General features: G+C 31.2%; 10 protein-coding genes across 10 annotated transcripts, besides 1 other annotated feature; 7 read left to right on the top strand and 3 right to left on the bottom strand.

Moving 5' to 3' along the window:
* Positions 1-215: 215 nt before the first annotated feature.
* TVAGG3_0710270 (uncharacterized protein) lies at positions 216-1,811 on the bottom strand (the record flags this gene model as incomplete). The annotated part of the gene is made up of 1 exon (XM_001310827.1): positions 378-1,811. One exon carries the CDS (start codon positions 1,809-1,811, stop codon positions 378-380), a length of 1,434 nt encoding a protein of 477 aa, XP_001310828.1.
* Positions 1,812-2,047: 236 nt separating this feature from the next.
* On the top strand, positions 2,048-4,019 carry TVAGG3_0710260 (zipper putative tumor suppressor 2 homolog-like protein-related family; the record flags this gene model as incomplete). The annotated part of the gene is made up of 1 exon (XM_001310826.1): positions 2,057-4,012. The coding sequence occupies one exon, from the start codon at positions 2,057-2,059 to the stop codon at positions 4,010-4,012; it is 1,956 nt and encodes a 651-aa protein (XP_001310827.1).
* A 171-nt stretch (positions 4,020-4,190) lies between these two features.
* TVAGG3_0710250 (uncharacterized protein) lies at positions 4,191-6,076 on the top strand (the record flags this gene model as incomplete). Its single annotated transcript, XM_001310825.1, has 1 exon — positions 4,195-6,000. One exon carries the CDS (start codon positions 4,195-4,197, stop codon positions 5,998-6,000), a length of 1,806 nt encoding a protein of 601 aa, XP_001310826.1.
* Positions 6,077-6,222: 146 nt separating this feature from the next.
* TVAGG3_0710240 (uncharacterized protein) lies at positions 6,223-7,011 on the bottom strand (the record flags this gene model as incomplete). The annotated part of the gene is made up of 1 exon (XM_001310824.1): positions 6,280-7,011. One exon carries the CDS (start codon positions 7,009-7,011, stop codon positions 6,280-6,282), a length of 732 nt encoding a protein of 243 aa, XP_001310825.1.
* Positions 7,012-8,231: 1,220 nt separating this feature from the next.
* TVAGG3_0710230 (uncharacterized protein) lies at positions 8,232-8,747 on the top strand (the record flags this gene model as incomplete). The annotated part of the gene is made up of 1 exon (XM_001310823.1): positions 8,232-8,588. One exon carries the CDS (start codon positions 8,232-8,234, stop codon positions 8,586-8,588), a length of 357 nt encoding a protein of 118 aa, XP_001310824.1.
* Positions 8,748-9,158: 411 nt separating this feature from the next.
* Positions 9,159-10,208, top strand: TVAGG3_0710220 (uncharacterized protein; the record flags this gene model as incomplete). Its single annotated transcript, XM_001310822.1, has 1 exon — positions 9,171-10,067. The coding sequence occupies one exon, from the start codon at positions 9,171-9,173 to the stop codon at positions 10,065-10,067; it is 897 nt and encodes a 298-aa protein (XP_001310823.1).
* Positions 10,209-10,326: 118 nt separating this feature from the next.
* On the top strand, positions 10,327-12,188 carry TVAGG3_0710210 (cysteine S-palmitoyltransferase protein; the record flags this gene model as incomplete). Its single annotated transcript, XM_001310821.2, has 1 exon — positions 10,814-11,842. One exon carries the CDS (start codon positions 10,814-10,816, stop codon positions 11,840-11,842), a length of 1,029 nt encoding a protein of 342 aa, XP_001310822.1.
* A 56-nt stretch (positions 12,189-12,244) lies between these two features.
* Positions 12,245-12,922, top strand: TVAGG3_0710200 (inner dynein arm assembly; the record flags this gene model as incomplete). The annotated part of the gene is made up of 1 exon (XM_001310820.1): positions 12,245-12,922. The coding sequence occupies one exon, from the start codon at positions 12,245-12,247 to the stop codon at positions 12,920-12,922; it is 678 nt and encodes a 225-aa protein (XP_001310821.1).
* A 2-nt stretch (positions 12,923-12,924) lies between these two features.
* On the top strand, positions 12,925-13,668 carry TVAGG3_0710190 (inner dynein arm assembly; the record flags this gene model as incomplete). The annotated part of the gene is made up of 1 exon (XM_001310819.1): positions 12,925-13,668. The coding sequence occupies one exon, from the start codon at positions 12,925-12,927 to the stop codon at positions 13,666-13,668; it is 744 nt and encodes a 247-aa protein (XP_001310820.1).
* A 727-nt stretch (positions 13,669-14,395) lies between these two features.
* TVAGG3_0710180 (RNA polymerase II transcription regulator recruiting protein) lies at positions 14,396-15,791 on the bottom strand (the record flags this gene model as incomplete). Its single annotated transcript, XM_001310818.1, has 1 exon — positions 15,171-15,791. One exon carries the CDS (start codon positions 15,789-15,791, stop codon positions 15,171-15,173), a length of 621 nt encoding a protein of 206 aa, XP_001310819.1.
* Positions 15,792-15,876: 85 nt separating this feature from the next.
* Positions 15,877-16,965: a mobile genetic element.
* Between the last annotated feature and the right edge of the window lie 446 nt (positions 16,966-17,411).

The following is a 17,411-nucleotide window of genomic DNA, read 5'->3' as shown; positions in this document are numbered from 1 at the left end:
CGCGCATGATATATGGAGTAGCTCTTTATCTGGCTAAAAATCCTATTATTTGACAATTCGCATTGTCGCCTAAAACCGCCAGACGACAATAATAATACACCATCAATGAGGTTTTGCATAACATCCTTTATGCCGTAATGTTATATCATGAATAAATTGAACAAGTCAATAAACATTTGTCAAAGAAATAAATATTCATGGAATTTGTTTTGAATTGGGCAACAAAATGTAAATTTAAAAAAAAATACAATAAAATATATAATAAAAACATATAACGTAGCGATATAAGTATCGCTTATATGGAATATTATATGATTCAAAAAAAAAAATTATTGAATCATAAATTTGAATTAAAAAAAACATTAATATAAGATAACTTAAACTTCTTCTTGTTGTTCTAGTTGAACAGGCATCAATTTTGGAGGCGTATGATGTCTTTCTTTTTCTTCTTGAATTATTTGTTGTTGTTTCTGTAATTTAGCCTGTTTAATTTGGTTCTGCATCGCTTTCATATTCTTTGTATTCTTTTGGTTCTTTCCTCCTCTCTTGATTACGAATGCATTTTGGTTATCTTCTCCTGAATTAAACATTTGCCAGCCTTCTGGGTTCAATTCGCCAGCATACCATGCATTTATGGATATCATCACTGATATGAGCATAGGCCAGAGTGTAAATGGTACCCATTCGCTCTTTCTCGTCTGAATTAAATTTTTATTGAATCTGTATCCGAATAAACAGAGATTCATTACTGTATATGATGGTATCGTACAGAATACTAATGCAAGTAATATCCTTCTGTTCTCATTTGCGTCTTCTTTCGGAGTATTCAAATGCGCGTAAACAAAAACAAAAATGTGGACAGAAACTATCGTAAGAAATTCAATGCATGGATGGCCATATCCAAAGATCCACATTCCATTGTATCGTGAAGAAAAGTTTTTGATACCAAAATTCTCAATTACTGCGCCAATGAAGGCAGGAATGATTGTTCCGAAGAACCCGTAGAGTTTTATTTCGTCAGGAAGCTGTAAATGTCGTAATGTCGCGTAGTAAACTAAAATTGTGATCAAACTTCGTAAAAATGATGAAGAATATGAGATAGAAATCTTATAATCACCGGTCTGATTCCATGAGAAATATAAATATGTCGTCAAAAGCCCATAAATCGTAAATAAAGTGATGAGACCAATAATAGATTTTTGTTCTAGTGACAATTTTGGAACAGAAGATACCCACATGAAAAGGTGGTACAGAATCATACCTACACCTATAATAATTATTAAAATAGAGATGGTATATAATAATTTCAGACGGATATCTATGCAACCATCATGTCTTCTTATCGTAGCGAAGCCATGAATCATAATTTCTTCCGAACCGCAGTTCGAAATTAGAATTGTCCATATGCCTTTTCTTGTGATTTCGATTTTTGAAGTTTGTTGAAGAATAATATCTGATTCATCGATATCGGTTGTGTTTTTACCTGTATTGTTAACTTCTGGTGTAATCATTCTTGAAATAACTGGTGCATTTTCTTGAAAATATACCTGGCCTAAGTTACATTTCTCTTTTGAAGGGCAACAAATGGGTTGAAAGTTTGTTGAATTAGGAAATACATATGGGATTCTAATTTCTTCGAATGCATAAAGCTGTACAGAATAATTTGGTGGACAATTTGAAATAGAAAGATTAAGATGAATAATTCCTGCTAATGTATCAACTCTCCTCGCAATAATGTCGCCGGCTACAATCCGTTCATATTGAAAGTCTAAGATATGCGAAATTGAAAATCCGAAGAGAAAGGAAAACATTAAAAAAATATGAAAATGAAATCATAATACTGATAATAATATGATAAATGTTGTAATATCCTTATTATTTTATTTTGAGCACATTTTTTTTGCAAATTTCGATTGCTGACAAAATGCCACGAACGATGATTTTTTAAATCCATCGGGTAGAGAAGGCTATGTTAGTTATGTATTTACTATTTATGGACTTATAAAATGCAATAACGTTTATCAATGCGTTTACATTTTTTTTTGCCCGCGCTTTGATGAGTTTTTGCCCGATTTGCTCATCAATGAATAGCAAAAGTAATGGATATCTATCACCCGATTCTTTATCTAGTGTAATTCTAAATGTTTCTCGTAAAAATGTTCAAGCCCAAGCTAAAATTCAGACGTTATTATCTCAAGTTACTGATTCAGATGTAAAAAATCAAATTGAAAGTATTTTTAAGAACCTTGGAGATTCTAGTAGCGAACTCTCTAGCTTACAGCAGCTATTTCAAAAGATCTGCTTAGATCACAACCAACATGTAAGAAATATCGAAACTAACTCACAAAAACTACAAGATGAGTTATCGAAGAATAAGGATAAGATTAAGAGTTTAAAGAAACAATCACAAGATGCAAAAACGCTAAAATCTGACAATGAAACGTTGAAGTTGGAAAATCAAGATTTACAATCAAAATTATCTATTAAAGAGCAAGAGTGTAATGCATTAGCTTCTCAAATCATTAAAGATAGGAAGAAAATTAAGCAAATTAAAAAGGATCAAGAAAAATACTCACAAGATCGTTCTCAGCAGATGATTGATGATTTAACTGATGAAGTTAAGCAACTCAAGGAAAGAGTGCAGTGTTTTACTTCCGAAAATAAGAAACTTCAAGAAAATAATGATGAATTGAATTTGATCATTACCAAAAACGATGGCCAGATCAGTATGCTTAAAAAGATGATTGAATCCAAGTCTTCTCCATTAAAATCACCTCCAAGAAATCAACCACAAGAAAATCCAGAGCCAATGAATTCAAATCTTCTTAAGAATCCATTTACCGGAGAATTCGGAGTCAGATTCGACAAGATCCAACTTATGACTCATTTTGAACCTTATCAGAGAGTTCAACTCATATTAAATGAAGCTTCTCGCGAATTCAAGATATTAAATGATGCAAATGACAAACTTAAGGAGCAAATAGATGAAATTAAAGAGAACCATAATCAAGAACTTGAAAAATACCAAGAAAAAGAAGCTGTTTTGAATCACTTATTATCCAAACTCAACAAAATTGCAGAAAACGAGAGATTATTTGCTAAATTTAATCTCGATTCTGATTCCGCTTTCCTTAAATTCATTAAGAAGAACATTGACGCAAACCAAGTCATTTATAATAGTGATCAACTTGTTTCAGATCTTATTAAGAATGATTCGGTTGCTTGCACACTAGTTTCATCTCTTATGCTTACAAATGCAAAGCAAAACGAGCAAATTGCAAGATTATTCAACCAGGCAGCAATGAGAGAAAAATTACTTGATGATATTAGGAATGGAGGAATTCCGCCTGAAAGAGTTGTTCAAACTGTTAAGGACTTAAAGAATGAAAACAAGTCATATAAGAGCAATTTGAAGACTCTTCAAGATGAAATTGCAAATCTTAACAGATCTATTGATTTCTATGATGAAGCAAACAACAAAATCAATAGATTGCAAGATGATTTAAACAAATCACAACAAATCTTATTGAACGCAGAAACAGATTTGGCCGAAAAATCAACAAAAGTTGGAATTCTTTCTTCAAAGAATGCTGATCTAAATGAAGAAATTACTCGTTTGAAACGTCAAGTTTCCGACAAAGTTCGTGAAAACGCTGAACTCAAAGCAGCTCTCAAAGACATGAAGTATAAGTCACAGAAGTCACATGATTCTGACAGCAACAAGATATATGACATGAAACGACTTCTCAGCGAATCTCTTACAAAATTGGAATCAATGAAACAAGAAAATAAGAGATTGTCAGAAAGAGTTGCTAAATCGCATAATGCAACGCTTGCTTCTGATCGCGAGAAACAAAGAATAATGAACATTGTAGCTCGCGAAATCGGCGCTCCATACAATGTTAATTTCTTTGAGCCTGATGATGAACATATTTTCGTTTCTTTCATCAGAAGAATTCGTGATGATTTGAAGAAACTCAGAATATTCCAGAGTACAAACCCTGCTTATTAAACATGTGTTATTATTATTTTTAACAATTAATTGTTTTTATTGAAAATTTTTCAAAATCTTCAATGTGGTTGAATAAATTAAAGCAATTCCAAAGCAAAGAATTAAAAATATATGTAATTTAGTATGATCTTTGTTATATTTTGTTTATTTTTTATATTGCTTCTTCGTTATAAAATATCTGGATGAATCTTTTTCCGAAATCAGAAAAAGAAAGTTCGGATGCTGAAATGAGTGCGTATAAAAATTCACTTTTCCATCTTTTCACAGCAATATTATGCATAATTGTTGTTATATTATTTCCGAATAAGGAAAAGAAGCGTTCTAGATTCATTGATATACCAAATTACGATATATGCTATACGTTAGAGCCAAATTTATCGCGGAGATATAAGCATTTCGGAGGATTTTACAGAGATATAGATAAAGGATTATTAAACTGTCAATTAGAGCTAGATCCAGGGGATAATGATCCTAAAATTCTTGTTTTGGGTACGTCTGGAATGATAGGGATGGCTGTAGAGCAAGAAATAAAAGCGCGCAAGTTAAAATACATTGCAATCAAGTCTCGCTTACATATAGATATACTTAATCCGGTTTTTCCACGGTTCCTATCCGGAAGCAACATATATCTCGTAATAAATTGTGCAAATAATTCAAAACAACACATAACTATCATTAAATCAGCTACAAGAAATGTTCCCATTATCTCCTTTGTTCAAAGTTTTGACAGACATTCCGATGTAGAGATATACATTCCCAATGTTTTTGGTCCTCAAATTCATAAGCCAATATCAAGCCATATCACTCGAAATATATATCATTGCTTAATACATGGAGGTGCTGAACGGCTCAGCGATGATGTTTTCGTTTATTCAAAAGATGTCGCGAAATATACTTTAGATATAATACAAAATACTACTAATTTATCAGGTAAAAGCTTCGAGCCAAACTTGCCAACTTATACAGGATCAGAATTATATACCTATATGTCTGAATTAATGCCAACTTGTAAAATTGATTCAAGTCAAGACGTTTTATCAGTAGAAGGCCAAAGAAAGCTCAAAGAAACATATGAATACGTTAAAAACAGACTTGAGACGGTGACCACTGACCCTTATATCACTTATATTACTACAATTTCTCATCATAAGCCAATAATTGAGAGATTTAAACAGGCATATTCATATAATAACTGGATAGCAGAGAATTACTATGACTCAGCATACGAGTTCATAGTGATTTACGCTCCAATGGAGCCTTCTCCGAAATTTGACGAAATAATTCAACTTCCAGAGCCATTAAAGTCTCATACAAAGGTTTTAGAACTTGATTATAGAGATGTTGTTAAATTGCGCGATGAAATAAACAGTTCTTTCCCTGATTTTCCACTCCGAAATCTTGGAGTAAGAAATGCGAGGTCAGAATTCATCATTACAGGGACATCTGATGTTACTTTGCCTCCAGGGTTCTTCGAAATCGCTCATTGCAAGTGCCTGGCCCGTCATGAATGGATAAGAACAATGAGATTGGAACTTTCTAATACAACTGTTGAAAAAATGAAACAATCTCTTTATGTAATCAAAGATTTAAGACAACAGTTCCAATTTTTCATCAATATTCCTCATAGGCTTTGGTTTGATTCCGTCGGAATGGAAGCTTCTGGTGATTTTGAAGGTGGAGACAAGAAAATGTGGGAATTAGTTAATGGTTTCCTCCAAAATGGAATGAACTGGAACGTTGATACTGTTCTATCTTTTGATTGGGCTGCAAACTTGTGTCCTCAGCTATCTATAATGCTTCCTGTCGGTTTTCACATGTCTCATAACAAGACATCTCATTTGACAAGGGGATTTAGACTGTTCGAGCCAGATGTCTATTATAGATTCATGCATGGAAGAGCAACAAAGTTGATAAATGAGTATAAAAGACCAACTTGGGGAAGATTTAACTTCAAATATGGAAATTACAGCGGATGGAAGATAAATTAATTGTTTATTCTGTAGTTTGTGATATATTATTGTTTATTACATATTCTATTGTTTATATAAAAATTTTCAAAATTTTATTTGAATAAATATTGTATATATAAGTGTTATTATTAATTAACTTAATTAACTATTTCATTTTGCAGATAGAATTATTCGAATTATTAAAACAAAATTTCAATTAAAATTCACAATATGAATTAGAATCTTACAAAGATTAAAAGATTAGCTATAAGATGATAGGATTTAGAAATGATGAAAATATAAGACATATATATAGATTCATGAAGATATTAATAAGGTGTGTTTCTCAACTGTAAGTTTTGTGTAGTTGACATTAGTTTGATGACATTCATATGATGTGTGTTGAGAATATTCTGTTTCAAACTCATGTGATTTCTCAATAAATAACTTTGGATGTGGTGGAATGTTAAGGTAAGTGTTTTCTTTAATCATTAAGAGTGTTTTTCTTAATTTCAGGTTAAGTCTCTCAATATCAGATAGTTGCCTCTGTGAATTCCAATTAAGGACCATTGAATGGAACTCTGCTTTCATTTGCTGGATATTATCGTTTTCAATGTTCAGCATCATATGTCCATCTGCATTTGATCTCGGTAACTTATCTAATATTTGTCTGATTTTGCGCTGCAGAGAGTTAATTATGTCTTTGCGTTGATTCTCCTTTTCGTTTTTAATCTCGCTTATTTGAGTGTTCATCTTCTGCTTTTCAAGTTCAATCTGTTGTTCGAGTTCCTCTTTATATTCTTTTTCTCTTGTGGTAATTAATTTTTGCTCAGCTTTGATTGCATTTGCAAGATTTGTCTTCTGTTTCTTCAGTTCATTAGCCTTTTGTTCGCATTTGAGATTGGCATCTTTAAGATTTAAGATCTCTAATTTGTTCAGATCATGTTCTTTCTTTAAAAGATTTTTTCTTGCTGATTCTGGATCCTTTGAATGTGGAGACTTGATTGGAGTTCTGTAAGGAGATGTCATAGGAGTTGAAACACTACTCATTTCAAATGTATACGTTTAGTTTCTCCAAAATTTTATTTGTGAGCATAAAAATAAAACTTGGAGAAAACTTTATGACAATGCTCTAGCTTTAATTTTATATCGAAAATATATTAATATGCTTAGAGTAATTGTGTGTGAATAGTTTGTAGAACAATATTTGAATTTTTGAAACTTTTATGAACAAATTTATATGTTTTTTATGGATTGCCATTGAAATGCTACTTAATAATCATATTGCAATGTATTTAATTGGCATTGACTTCTAGTTTCATAAAGATTTATTCGAACATGAAATTAGCGCTATATGGTCTATTTGTTAAGTACTTATCATGTTATCATCAAATTTTGAACAAATGTCAGTCTAAATTGGGTCGAATTAATCTTTGATTTTAATTTCTTTGACTTAATTGATCGTGATTTCCTTTTTGATGACATAAAAGGGAATAAAGATGATTTCTGGATTCATTGAGATGTTACATTAACTGCATTAATATGCTATTTGCTTACAATTATATAATATTACTCATTAATTTTGGATTGAATTGAGGTTTCTTCAGATGTTGTTCAAATGTTCTTATTCAATTCAAGGGCTTCTTCAATGATATTTTATTTGGTTTTGTATTCCTTTAATACCTTTTTCATTTTCTACCCATTCATTTAGATATTCTTTCCCCTTTGAAACTCTCGCTCGTTGAAAGAATGAAAATCCAACAACGGAGTAAATTTAAGGAAAAAGTATATATATTTCGGGCAAATTTAAATGATGAAAAAAATTAAGTTCACCAATAATGGACAAAATCATAAAAAATCAAGTAGTGTAAGCCACCTCTATTTATTCTTCATTACCATAAATCAGAGGAAAATCAAAATTATAAATAAAAGTGAAGGAAAAAAATTCAGATATGAGTTGATATTTTTAATTTCTAAATTTTTCTTGGAGATTTTTTGCCATTTCGGATCGAAGAAAAATACGCTTATTAGTCAAGCAAATCATATTTCCTTTTTGGGAATTAAAATGTCAATATTCATTCAAAAAATCGACAACATCATTATGACTATTTTTAAATTGATCAGGTTTCCTTACGTTGTAAATTAAAAATTGACTTTACCACTCGATTTCTTGAATAAACATAAATAACAAATTAAATGTCAATCTTTTTTTCCGAAATTTTTACAATGTATCGATACATTCTCAATATTGAAAACGTATTCAAATCAAAATGTTTAGACCACTTTCGACATCAAAAGCAATCCATCTTCTTAATTCAGCGAAAAATCAACCATCAAACAAAAGAAATAGCAAATCAAATCGAAACGTTCAAAATAAATATAAGTACAATGCTGAAAAATTAAATCTAAGCGAAAAAACAATACCTCAGTTAAAGGAAATTTACGATCAACCATTTGAACGTTATAAAGATGCTATTGACGAGAATAAAAGACTACAGAACAAAAGATTTGCCGTTATTCAAAGTATAAATCAAATTCGAAAAGAAACATCTACAATTGAAGAAAGTATTCAAAGACAATCTACATTAACTCCAATTCCAAAAGAAAAAATGCTATTTACCGATTAATATTTCATGATTTATCGTTACCTTAATCATATGTTTAATATCCTGAACATCAAATATAGCATATTGTACCTAATCCAGGACGTATCATCTTTCTGCCATAAATTTGATTGCTACAATTTTCCATCGTTAGATTTCACAATTATCTGCTGTACTAAGGTGTATCAATATTTAGAAGTGTAGGAAGCTATAGTACAACTTCCGAATTACATATTATTATTCATATTCTTGTTTGTAATAAAATATTCATGTTTTAACTGAATTATTACATTACATGTACAATACAGACTATTACATCAAAAACATACTATTAATTATCATCTAATTAAAAGACCAAATTCATTTGATTTACAATTATTAGAAATCAACGTTTCAACTATGTTGTTATCAATGTGAACGTATGAGAGTCATATTATTCTATTCGGAGTAATCAATCTTGCAGATTACAAAATTTCATTCAGCCAGTTTATCAAAAATCTCGTAGTTTTAACACACACAAAGCAAGCTAATCAAATTCATAAATCTCTCTTTCCGAAGTATTCTTATAAAATTTTTATGACAAAATCACGTTTTTTTTAGAGCAAGATGAGCACAAAAACTGGAGCGAGGCCTCCATCTTGTTTTCAAAGACAAAAAATCAAGCACAATGTAGATACCAAAATAGATTTACCATATTACCAAGAATTGCAGGATTTTACTAAGGATTTACCTAAAATAGAAATCGGACATGCACGAAAACCTCCGCCACCAATTGAATTAACACCAGGTCCTGGTGACTATGATCCTCCACCATCAGAAAAAGATACAAGGATTTCACATAAAATTGTCGAAACGCCAAGATACCAAGAGCGATCGATTACCGCAGGAATTGACTTTATAAACAATAGAGTATTTCCACGTGTTCTTAAAACATCTATTGGTGTTCGCGATGGAAAGCATTTTTATTCATCAAATGAATTAATGACTCCTAGTTACTTTACACATAGTAGTTTCGAAAACAGACCAATTACCATTGGCAACAAGATACCAATAAAAGATGAAACAGCAAGTCCGGGTCCTAAATATAAAATTACAGCTGTTAAACCTCGAGCTCCAGCTTTTACTATGTCAGGACCTAAACGAAGAACTCTTTGGATGTATCCTGATGGCGATAGCGACGCTCCACCTCCAGCAACTTATGATTTAGCTCCTCTTTCACAAGGTGTTGGTTATACAATCGGACATAGAAGTAGATGCGGAAAACAAAAGAAATTTTCTCTAATTCCAATTGGAACTTTCATTGCAAAAGTTGATGCTTCAATTCCTCAGCAAGAAGCCGAAGAATTTATTGCTCAACACAAAGAAGTCAGGGAAATGATAGAATTCGCACTCAACTCTACACTCAAAGAAAAACCACAAAACGTCAAGCAATTCTTATTTGATTTGTTTACTCAATATCAAGAGAAACACGGACTCAAAAAGAAGAAATCAAAGTATCTGTAATACCCATTTGGTGTTTTTTTATATTTTTCGTATTGTTTGTTAAAAATTTGTTTAAATCTTATTTGTATTTATACGTACTGTTATCAACGCCATGCAACACTTAACAAAATATTATTAAATTCAATTCTCATCCAAAATATTTCCATGTTATTTGAAATTTCGCAATTTTCTTTGTAAATTCTAAGTTATTTCCGATACTAAACAGTTGATATATCTCAATACGTAAGATACTACATTTCTCAAGCTCAATAAAATTAAAAGCCCAATAATTTTTAAAAGAAGTGTTGTTAGAGAAAGCATCGTTTTGCATGAGCTAACGGTTTGCCCCCTGGAACATTTATATCGAGCCTTAGCGCCGAGCGGGATAAAGATCTCGACCGGGATTCAAGCATCGACCTTAATGGCCGTCAAAACCGTCGGAAGGGATTCAATTTGTCAGACAATGATTGATTTAGATGGAATATGATATAACGGAACCAAACAAGTCATTTTCTCTGCTAAATTAAAGCATGATTCTTGGATTTTCAGTTTGAAATTTTGATTCAGCATTTTGGAGAAGAAGTCTTATATCATCAGATATATCATATGATTTTCTATCTTAAAACAAAGAAAATTTGGCAAAATAAAGTGGATTTTCTCCGACCAGAGATTTTCGCGAATTTTTGCTATCATTATATGTTAAATGGGAGCACTTAATTGTTATGAAATTATGATTCAATTGCTTCATTTTTCTTCCGGTGAGAAAAATGTCGGATGATCAAATCCCCGACCAAAATTTACAGCAACAAGAAACTAAACCTTCCGAAATAGCACCCACTGATCCAGAAAATCCTCCACAAGAAGAAAATATTGAAGAATTTCCAGGCTATTCTGACTTTAAAAAATGTTGTTGCTGCACGAAAATGTCTAATGGCGCTCTTTTCTGCGGACATTGGTATTGTGCTCCAGGCATGCCTATTTTTGTAGTTACACAGGCTCTTGCCAATTTAGGAATTCTTTATTGGATTCCATTCTTCAATTTACAAATTTACGGGAAAATTTTTATACCAATCATAACAGTATTCGGAATAATGTTCATTTTTTGTTATCTTAAGACAATATACGACGGTCCTGGATATATTCCATTTTATTATTACTGGGCAATTCATGATAAACTTCCACCAAACAACGAAATCTTAGTAGATACATTAGAAGATTCATATTATGGCGTTATTACGAACGATACTCAGTACAAAAGGGCTCATGATAATCCGACTCCAGGCAGATGCATTGTTTCAAAATTAGCGAAGCGCTTCGTCATTAGACCCGATCATTTTTGCGGATGGGTTGGTTCATGGATAGGAAAACGCAATCATAAAATGTTTTTCTGCTTTAATTTCTGGGGAAGCATATATTTATCCTTATCAGCAATGGCCCATCTTGCTGGTACTGTTATTATATTACTTGATGGAATGAACTACAGAGTTTTTGTTGAATTTGTTTTTGTTATTTTTGCATTGATGTATGCAGCTATGACCATGCAATTTGCATATTCAGTGTGGAATAACGCAAAGAAGAATATTACTTCTTGGGAAGAGTGGAATAACATCAAATATGGCTTTGAACAAGAAACAGAATCAGACAATATTGCTGATTTATTTGGACCAGATCACAGATGGTGGAAAGTCATTTTACCAATAAATCCATGGAAAAATATGTCGAATGCGGATTTGATCAAAGATTATCCAACATATCAGCAAATTAAATCAAACCAGGCTTTGCTCCACACCGATTAATAACTTTCATTGACTGTTTTGACTTTTATATTCTTATTGTTTTTATTACTTTTTCTGTTGTTTTAATAAACTATGTATTGATATATTATTTTTGAATCATATGCACTTGCTATATTTCGAGCAGAATTATTGGATAAACCCATAGAATTTGAATAAGATTATATCTAATATATCGTTTTTGACTAATCGCATCAAATATTTGACAATTATAGGACAAGAATAGCTGAATGGTGAAAGAATTTAGACTAGAATAGCAGATTTTATACATCTTTTCAAAAATTTCTGCGAAGCAAAATTTTTGCTAAATTTTAATTAATTCTATTCTTTACATTAAAATAAAGAGATTTTACGATTTCATATTTTCAATTCAATTTCAAGAAGCAGAATTAATTAACGTACACTATGAAAAGCACCACTAGATCTCTTGAAACTGCAAACGAAATAGATTCATTGAGTGATTATGATGGTGGTAGTCACGCTTCAACTTCAAAAGTTGTGAATCCGTTTAAAGTTCCAGAATCAACGGATTATTTTCGAATTAAAGATGAAGTAAAAGAAGAAAGAGAACTTCAACGTGCTAGAATTGCAATGACACCATTATCAAGAAGAGGCTTAGAATCAAAAAGAGCCCTTTTGAGGCGTCAATGCCAACCAAAGCCTTCTAATCCTGATGCAGAAGAAAAAGCTTTAGCCAAAATCATTCTTAGTCCACAGATGGGTAAAACAAAAGAAGGTTTGCGCGATTTTATTGCACAAAAAAGAGAAATATTTTTAGCTCAATTAGCAATTGATACAAAAAGAGAAGAGCTCCAAAGATTAGAACGCTTAGAAATAGAAGAGAAAAAGCAATTAAAAGAAAAAGAGGCTGAAATCAATTTATTCCGAACACAATTTAACAACTTTCTTGAAAATGATGGAAAGCAAACAATGGCGGCAAGACAGGAAGCTGAGAATAAAGCTAAAGAACGAATCGAGCTAACTCTCCTAAAACAATATCTGCACAAATTTCTGCTTTACGTAATGATATTGCTCACCAAGATGAAAGACTACAAGAATGCCAACAATACAAACAATTTTTGAATATGCTTACACCAGAAGATTGGAAGAAGACACACAAAGAAAACGAATTTTATTTTACAGAACCAGAACAATTATTAACGATCATAAAGACATTAGAAGAACAAAATATGTTCTTGATCCGTCATTGTCAAGAAGCAGAAGAAACAGTTGAAAGATATAGAGAAAAGTTTGGAAAATTATTAGATCAAAGAGATGGGCACATCATAGAGATGACTGAAAAGTTCAATGAAGCTTCAGAAAATCTTCGCATACATCAAGAAAAGAACGAGTCTTATTTTGGAGGTAAAGACTTCAAGACTGGTGTAGAACTGTCTGAAAAGGAAGCAACTTCTCTTCACGACAAGATAGCAGCATTCTATCAGACGCTTGAATATGATTCAAGCTCAACTACAGATACTTCAGCTATGCTTGAAAGAATTGAAGAGACTTTGCAAGGCCTTATTCGAGACTTTCAGAGAATTCCTCCTGACATTATCCATAAGAAAGCTTCAGAAAAAGATAGTCAAAGACGTGAGAAGCTTAGATTGGAAAGGCAAGCAGAAACTAAGAAGAAAGAAAATGAAAAGAGAATGAAGACACTCAGAGAAGCTAAGCAGCCTATTAAATACAGAACAGGAAGGCCATTAGTTCCTCGCCACATTCCAAAGAGAGGCATATCTAAACAGGAAGCAGAAGAGCAAGCAAGAATGATGGAATTAGAAGAACAAAAGGACAAAGAGCTATTATTTGGCGAAATTTGGGATTAATTTTTTTTATTTGTTTGTAATAAAAGTTAGTGTTATTGTTTGTTAAATTCATGGCTATAAATATCTTTCTGATCTATTCAAAATGCTTTCTTTCTATTACATTTGTTCGTCGAAATCTCATTTCTTCAAAATCATCCATAAATAGCAATAATGACAATGACACATAGTAGAAGATCTTTCGCTGATCGCTAACAATCTACACGGCTTAATATTATTTTTCATTTTACTTCTCTGAACACCCGACCGCTCTTTCGGGGTAATGCGCTCATTAAATCTCTGTCAAAGCATGTAATTCCTTTATTATTTGATTCGGTAAATTTTTGAGACACGCCACCAATTATTTTTTCGCTCAACGTTGGAAAAAATTCGTCACTTTTAAAATAAACTTTACAAATATAGTCAATTTATTGAATAACACTCAGAAATGAAAAGCATGTAAAATATATATAATTATAAAATATTACTCTATTATAAATTTTCTAATTGCCCGTTAGGAAACTGATTCATAGGACTATACAAGGGATAAGAAGAATTAAAGTACTCACAAAATCTAGATTGAGAGGCGGTCAATGACTTTTGAGGGGAAATTAACGCATGGAATTTAATATTATTTAGGTTGATATTCTTGCTTATTATTTCAGAAAAAAATGTTAAAAATTTCAATATGAAAATTGAAAGCAATTCAAAAAAATTGCTAACATGTAAATTTTAATATCCTATGCATAATTTCATATTTTGAACATTTTTTATTTTTGTTTAAAACTTAAAATTTTGCGAATTTAATATAATTTATAAAATATAATACGTATATATATTTAAAATACACTAAATTTAATTGTTAATTGACGTTTTTGGGAATGAATTTTATCAAAACATGCCTGAATCCGAAAATTTGAAAGAACGAATTACACAATCATATATGTAGAATTCAAAATACAAACTTAAAGATTGTATACGTTTAAAATTATTCAGATTGTGTTTGATTTCCACTCATTCTGTTTCTTTTGAACTCTAACACTAACATTTCATGATGATTACATGATCCATTTATACATGGTTGAATTGTTCCAGATTCTACCAGAAAATCAATCCAAATTTCTCAATGCATTCATGTTGATTGGACACAATTTAAAATTTATCAGCCTGTTTCCAGAGAAACTCATATATTCCCTAATGAAATGTAATTTTTGCTACATTTATTTCAATCAAATTTCAAAAAATTGACTGCAGAGCTTGAAAAGGTGATGAATCATGTTGTTATTAGATGTACATATTAGATTTACTATTTCCAAAAAAATGCTCAAATTTGAATAGTTTTTAGAAAATTTGGAATTACACTCCTTACATTATATATAATTAAATGTTTAAATTTTATTTATTTTTCCCTTTTAATTTTATAACGTGCTCTATCAAAACTAACCTCTCAATTGAAGGCCACAAAATCTAAGTAGTGAGGGTACACAAATTTTGTATGGAGTCCGGTTCAATTTTTGAGAGCCTCACTACTTAGATTTTGTGACTACCTTAGTAATAGCAGCCTTTAGCGTCCTTTTCCATCGATACCTACACTGAACATCGGATCTTGATCCCATTTCATTCGCAATTTTTGACCAAGTTCTGTCCCCATATAAACAAACTAAATTTGCGAGCTTCTGATCTTCTTCTGGCGTCCAAGGATCTTTTGAAATCTGTGGGCTAAGAACTCTATTCCATCTTTGCCCACATTGAGATCGAGTTCGACCATTCCCAACGTATTGTGCAATTTTACACCATTCTGAGGAGCCATATTTATTTACAGCTTCAATCAGTCGATTGTCTTCTTCTGGAGTCCATGAACGCGACTTATTTCGACTCTTTTCATCATGTCGAGGAAACTGTGAAAAATAAAGATTTTGACTTTCACGCGTAAATGCATTTTCATTCATTTGATTCGAATCTATACTAATTTCTGTCCTAATGTTCTGTTTGTTTTGAATTTCTGTTGGAATTAAAGTTTTTGATTGAAACATTTCTCTGAAGACGTTCTTAACATCGTTGCTTGTACTACCATTTTCCATCATGAAAGTGGAATCGTTGATGGATAATGATGGTTCCAGTAACGGGTCGTCCTCTGTATCATCCATGAAATTGTGAAAAATTTCAAAAGTTATTTTTTCTGAGGAGAAAGCCGTTTTATGTATATTTGTATAAATTCTGTAGGATATTTAAGGGTCCACTGTAAAAATTGAAAGTCTCTCAAAATTGAGAGGCGATTTGCAAATAATCGTTATCGTCTTTTTTCGAAAATCCACTTTTCCTAGTGTTCTGATTAATATTTTGTGAATGTAACAATGAAGTATATGTTTTAATAAGATGATAATATATTCTATCACTTCAAATCACATAAAAATTGCAAAATCAGCGAGTTTTATAAGAACATGATTTTTCCTATTTTTTTTGCTTCTGGATGCGTGTTTTGAAAAATAGATATTTTCGAATTTTGATTTTATTATAAGTATGAATTTTATATTAGGAATTTTTGACCTATTTCCAATCATTAATTCCTAAGTTTTTCTAGGAATTAAATTGAGAAGAAATTAGGAAATTCGCTTTAATGCCATTACATACTAATATTGTGATGCATGTAGTTTATATTTAAAGAGGCTAATGTCGGAATATCGTGTATTTTATAAAAAATTCAAAGAATTGACAATTGGATAGCACAAATTTAATTCTCCAGACAAAGTATTATTGTTTATATATTCAAAACATTATCCTTAGTTTTGAAATGTTGGCAAAAAATTTTCGTGTTATTTTTTGTGTTTCAGCATAAATTATGTATTTACTTATGAAAGATAAGCATTTTATTCATTATCATAAAGATATACCATAACAAATTGATAACATTTAAAAAAGTGTATTTTAGTGGGTATTATTCTGGCCAATGCCCATTTTTAAACGATTTAATATTGACCATATCAATAGCCGACTCAATGTAAAAATTTAGATATTATTTTTTTCATTATTCAAACTTTGATAAATTTTAGTATAATAAATGATTTTGTTTCGTGTATGATACAGAAATGAAAAGCTTAATTAATATCATTTTGCATTTTTTCAAGAATGTTAGAGTACACCTACATTAAAAAATCGGATTCGAATTGCGATACTGCATCAAATTGTTGCACATCTGATAAGGATCTCAAAAGAGTAAAGTTAATTTTTTTGTGTTTTTTTAAGTTTTGGGTCTTAGTAAAACACCATCTTGAGCAATATTTTTGGGATGACGATAGGCCTTATTTGGCCTTACAGTGGACCCTTAATGATATTTGCTTATTATTTACTGAGGGATAGTTTTTCGATCTTAGTGCATGCCCTTTCTTGGATTAAAGCCTGTTAATGTCAGAAAAAAATATGGATTCACAAAGGTCTGGAATTCAAAAAATTGTCATTATACAAGGTCAGGTAAGTGGGGCTTCCAGGCGCGTTGCGCCCTCTAGCCCCGAAGATGTTTAGTATAAATGAAGTTTTTATTCGGAAAATTGTTAGTCTTCTGGGTCGAAAACATTATATAATGTGTCGCTTTTCACAAATTATATATGTTTTCATGCTTTGTCACTTTTCTGTCACTTTTCAGGTAAAAACATTTTTATTATTATATATAAATGAATTTTACAAAACCACCATTACCGTTCTTTGGAAATAAGAGTAGATGTAAAGATATTATATTGAGAGAACTTAAGAAACTACCGAATGGTCTAACA

Source organism: Trichomonas vaginalis, chromosome III, assembly GCF_026262505.1.
Source record: "Trichomonas vaginalis G3 chromosome III, whole genome shotgun sequence".
Lineage (NCBI taxonomy): Eukaryota > Parabasalia > Trichomonadida > Trichomonadidae > Trichomonas > Trichomonas vaginalis.
Note: the sequence above shows the minus strand (reverse complement) of the source record. Positions and strands in the feature narration are given on the sequence as shown.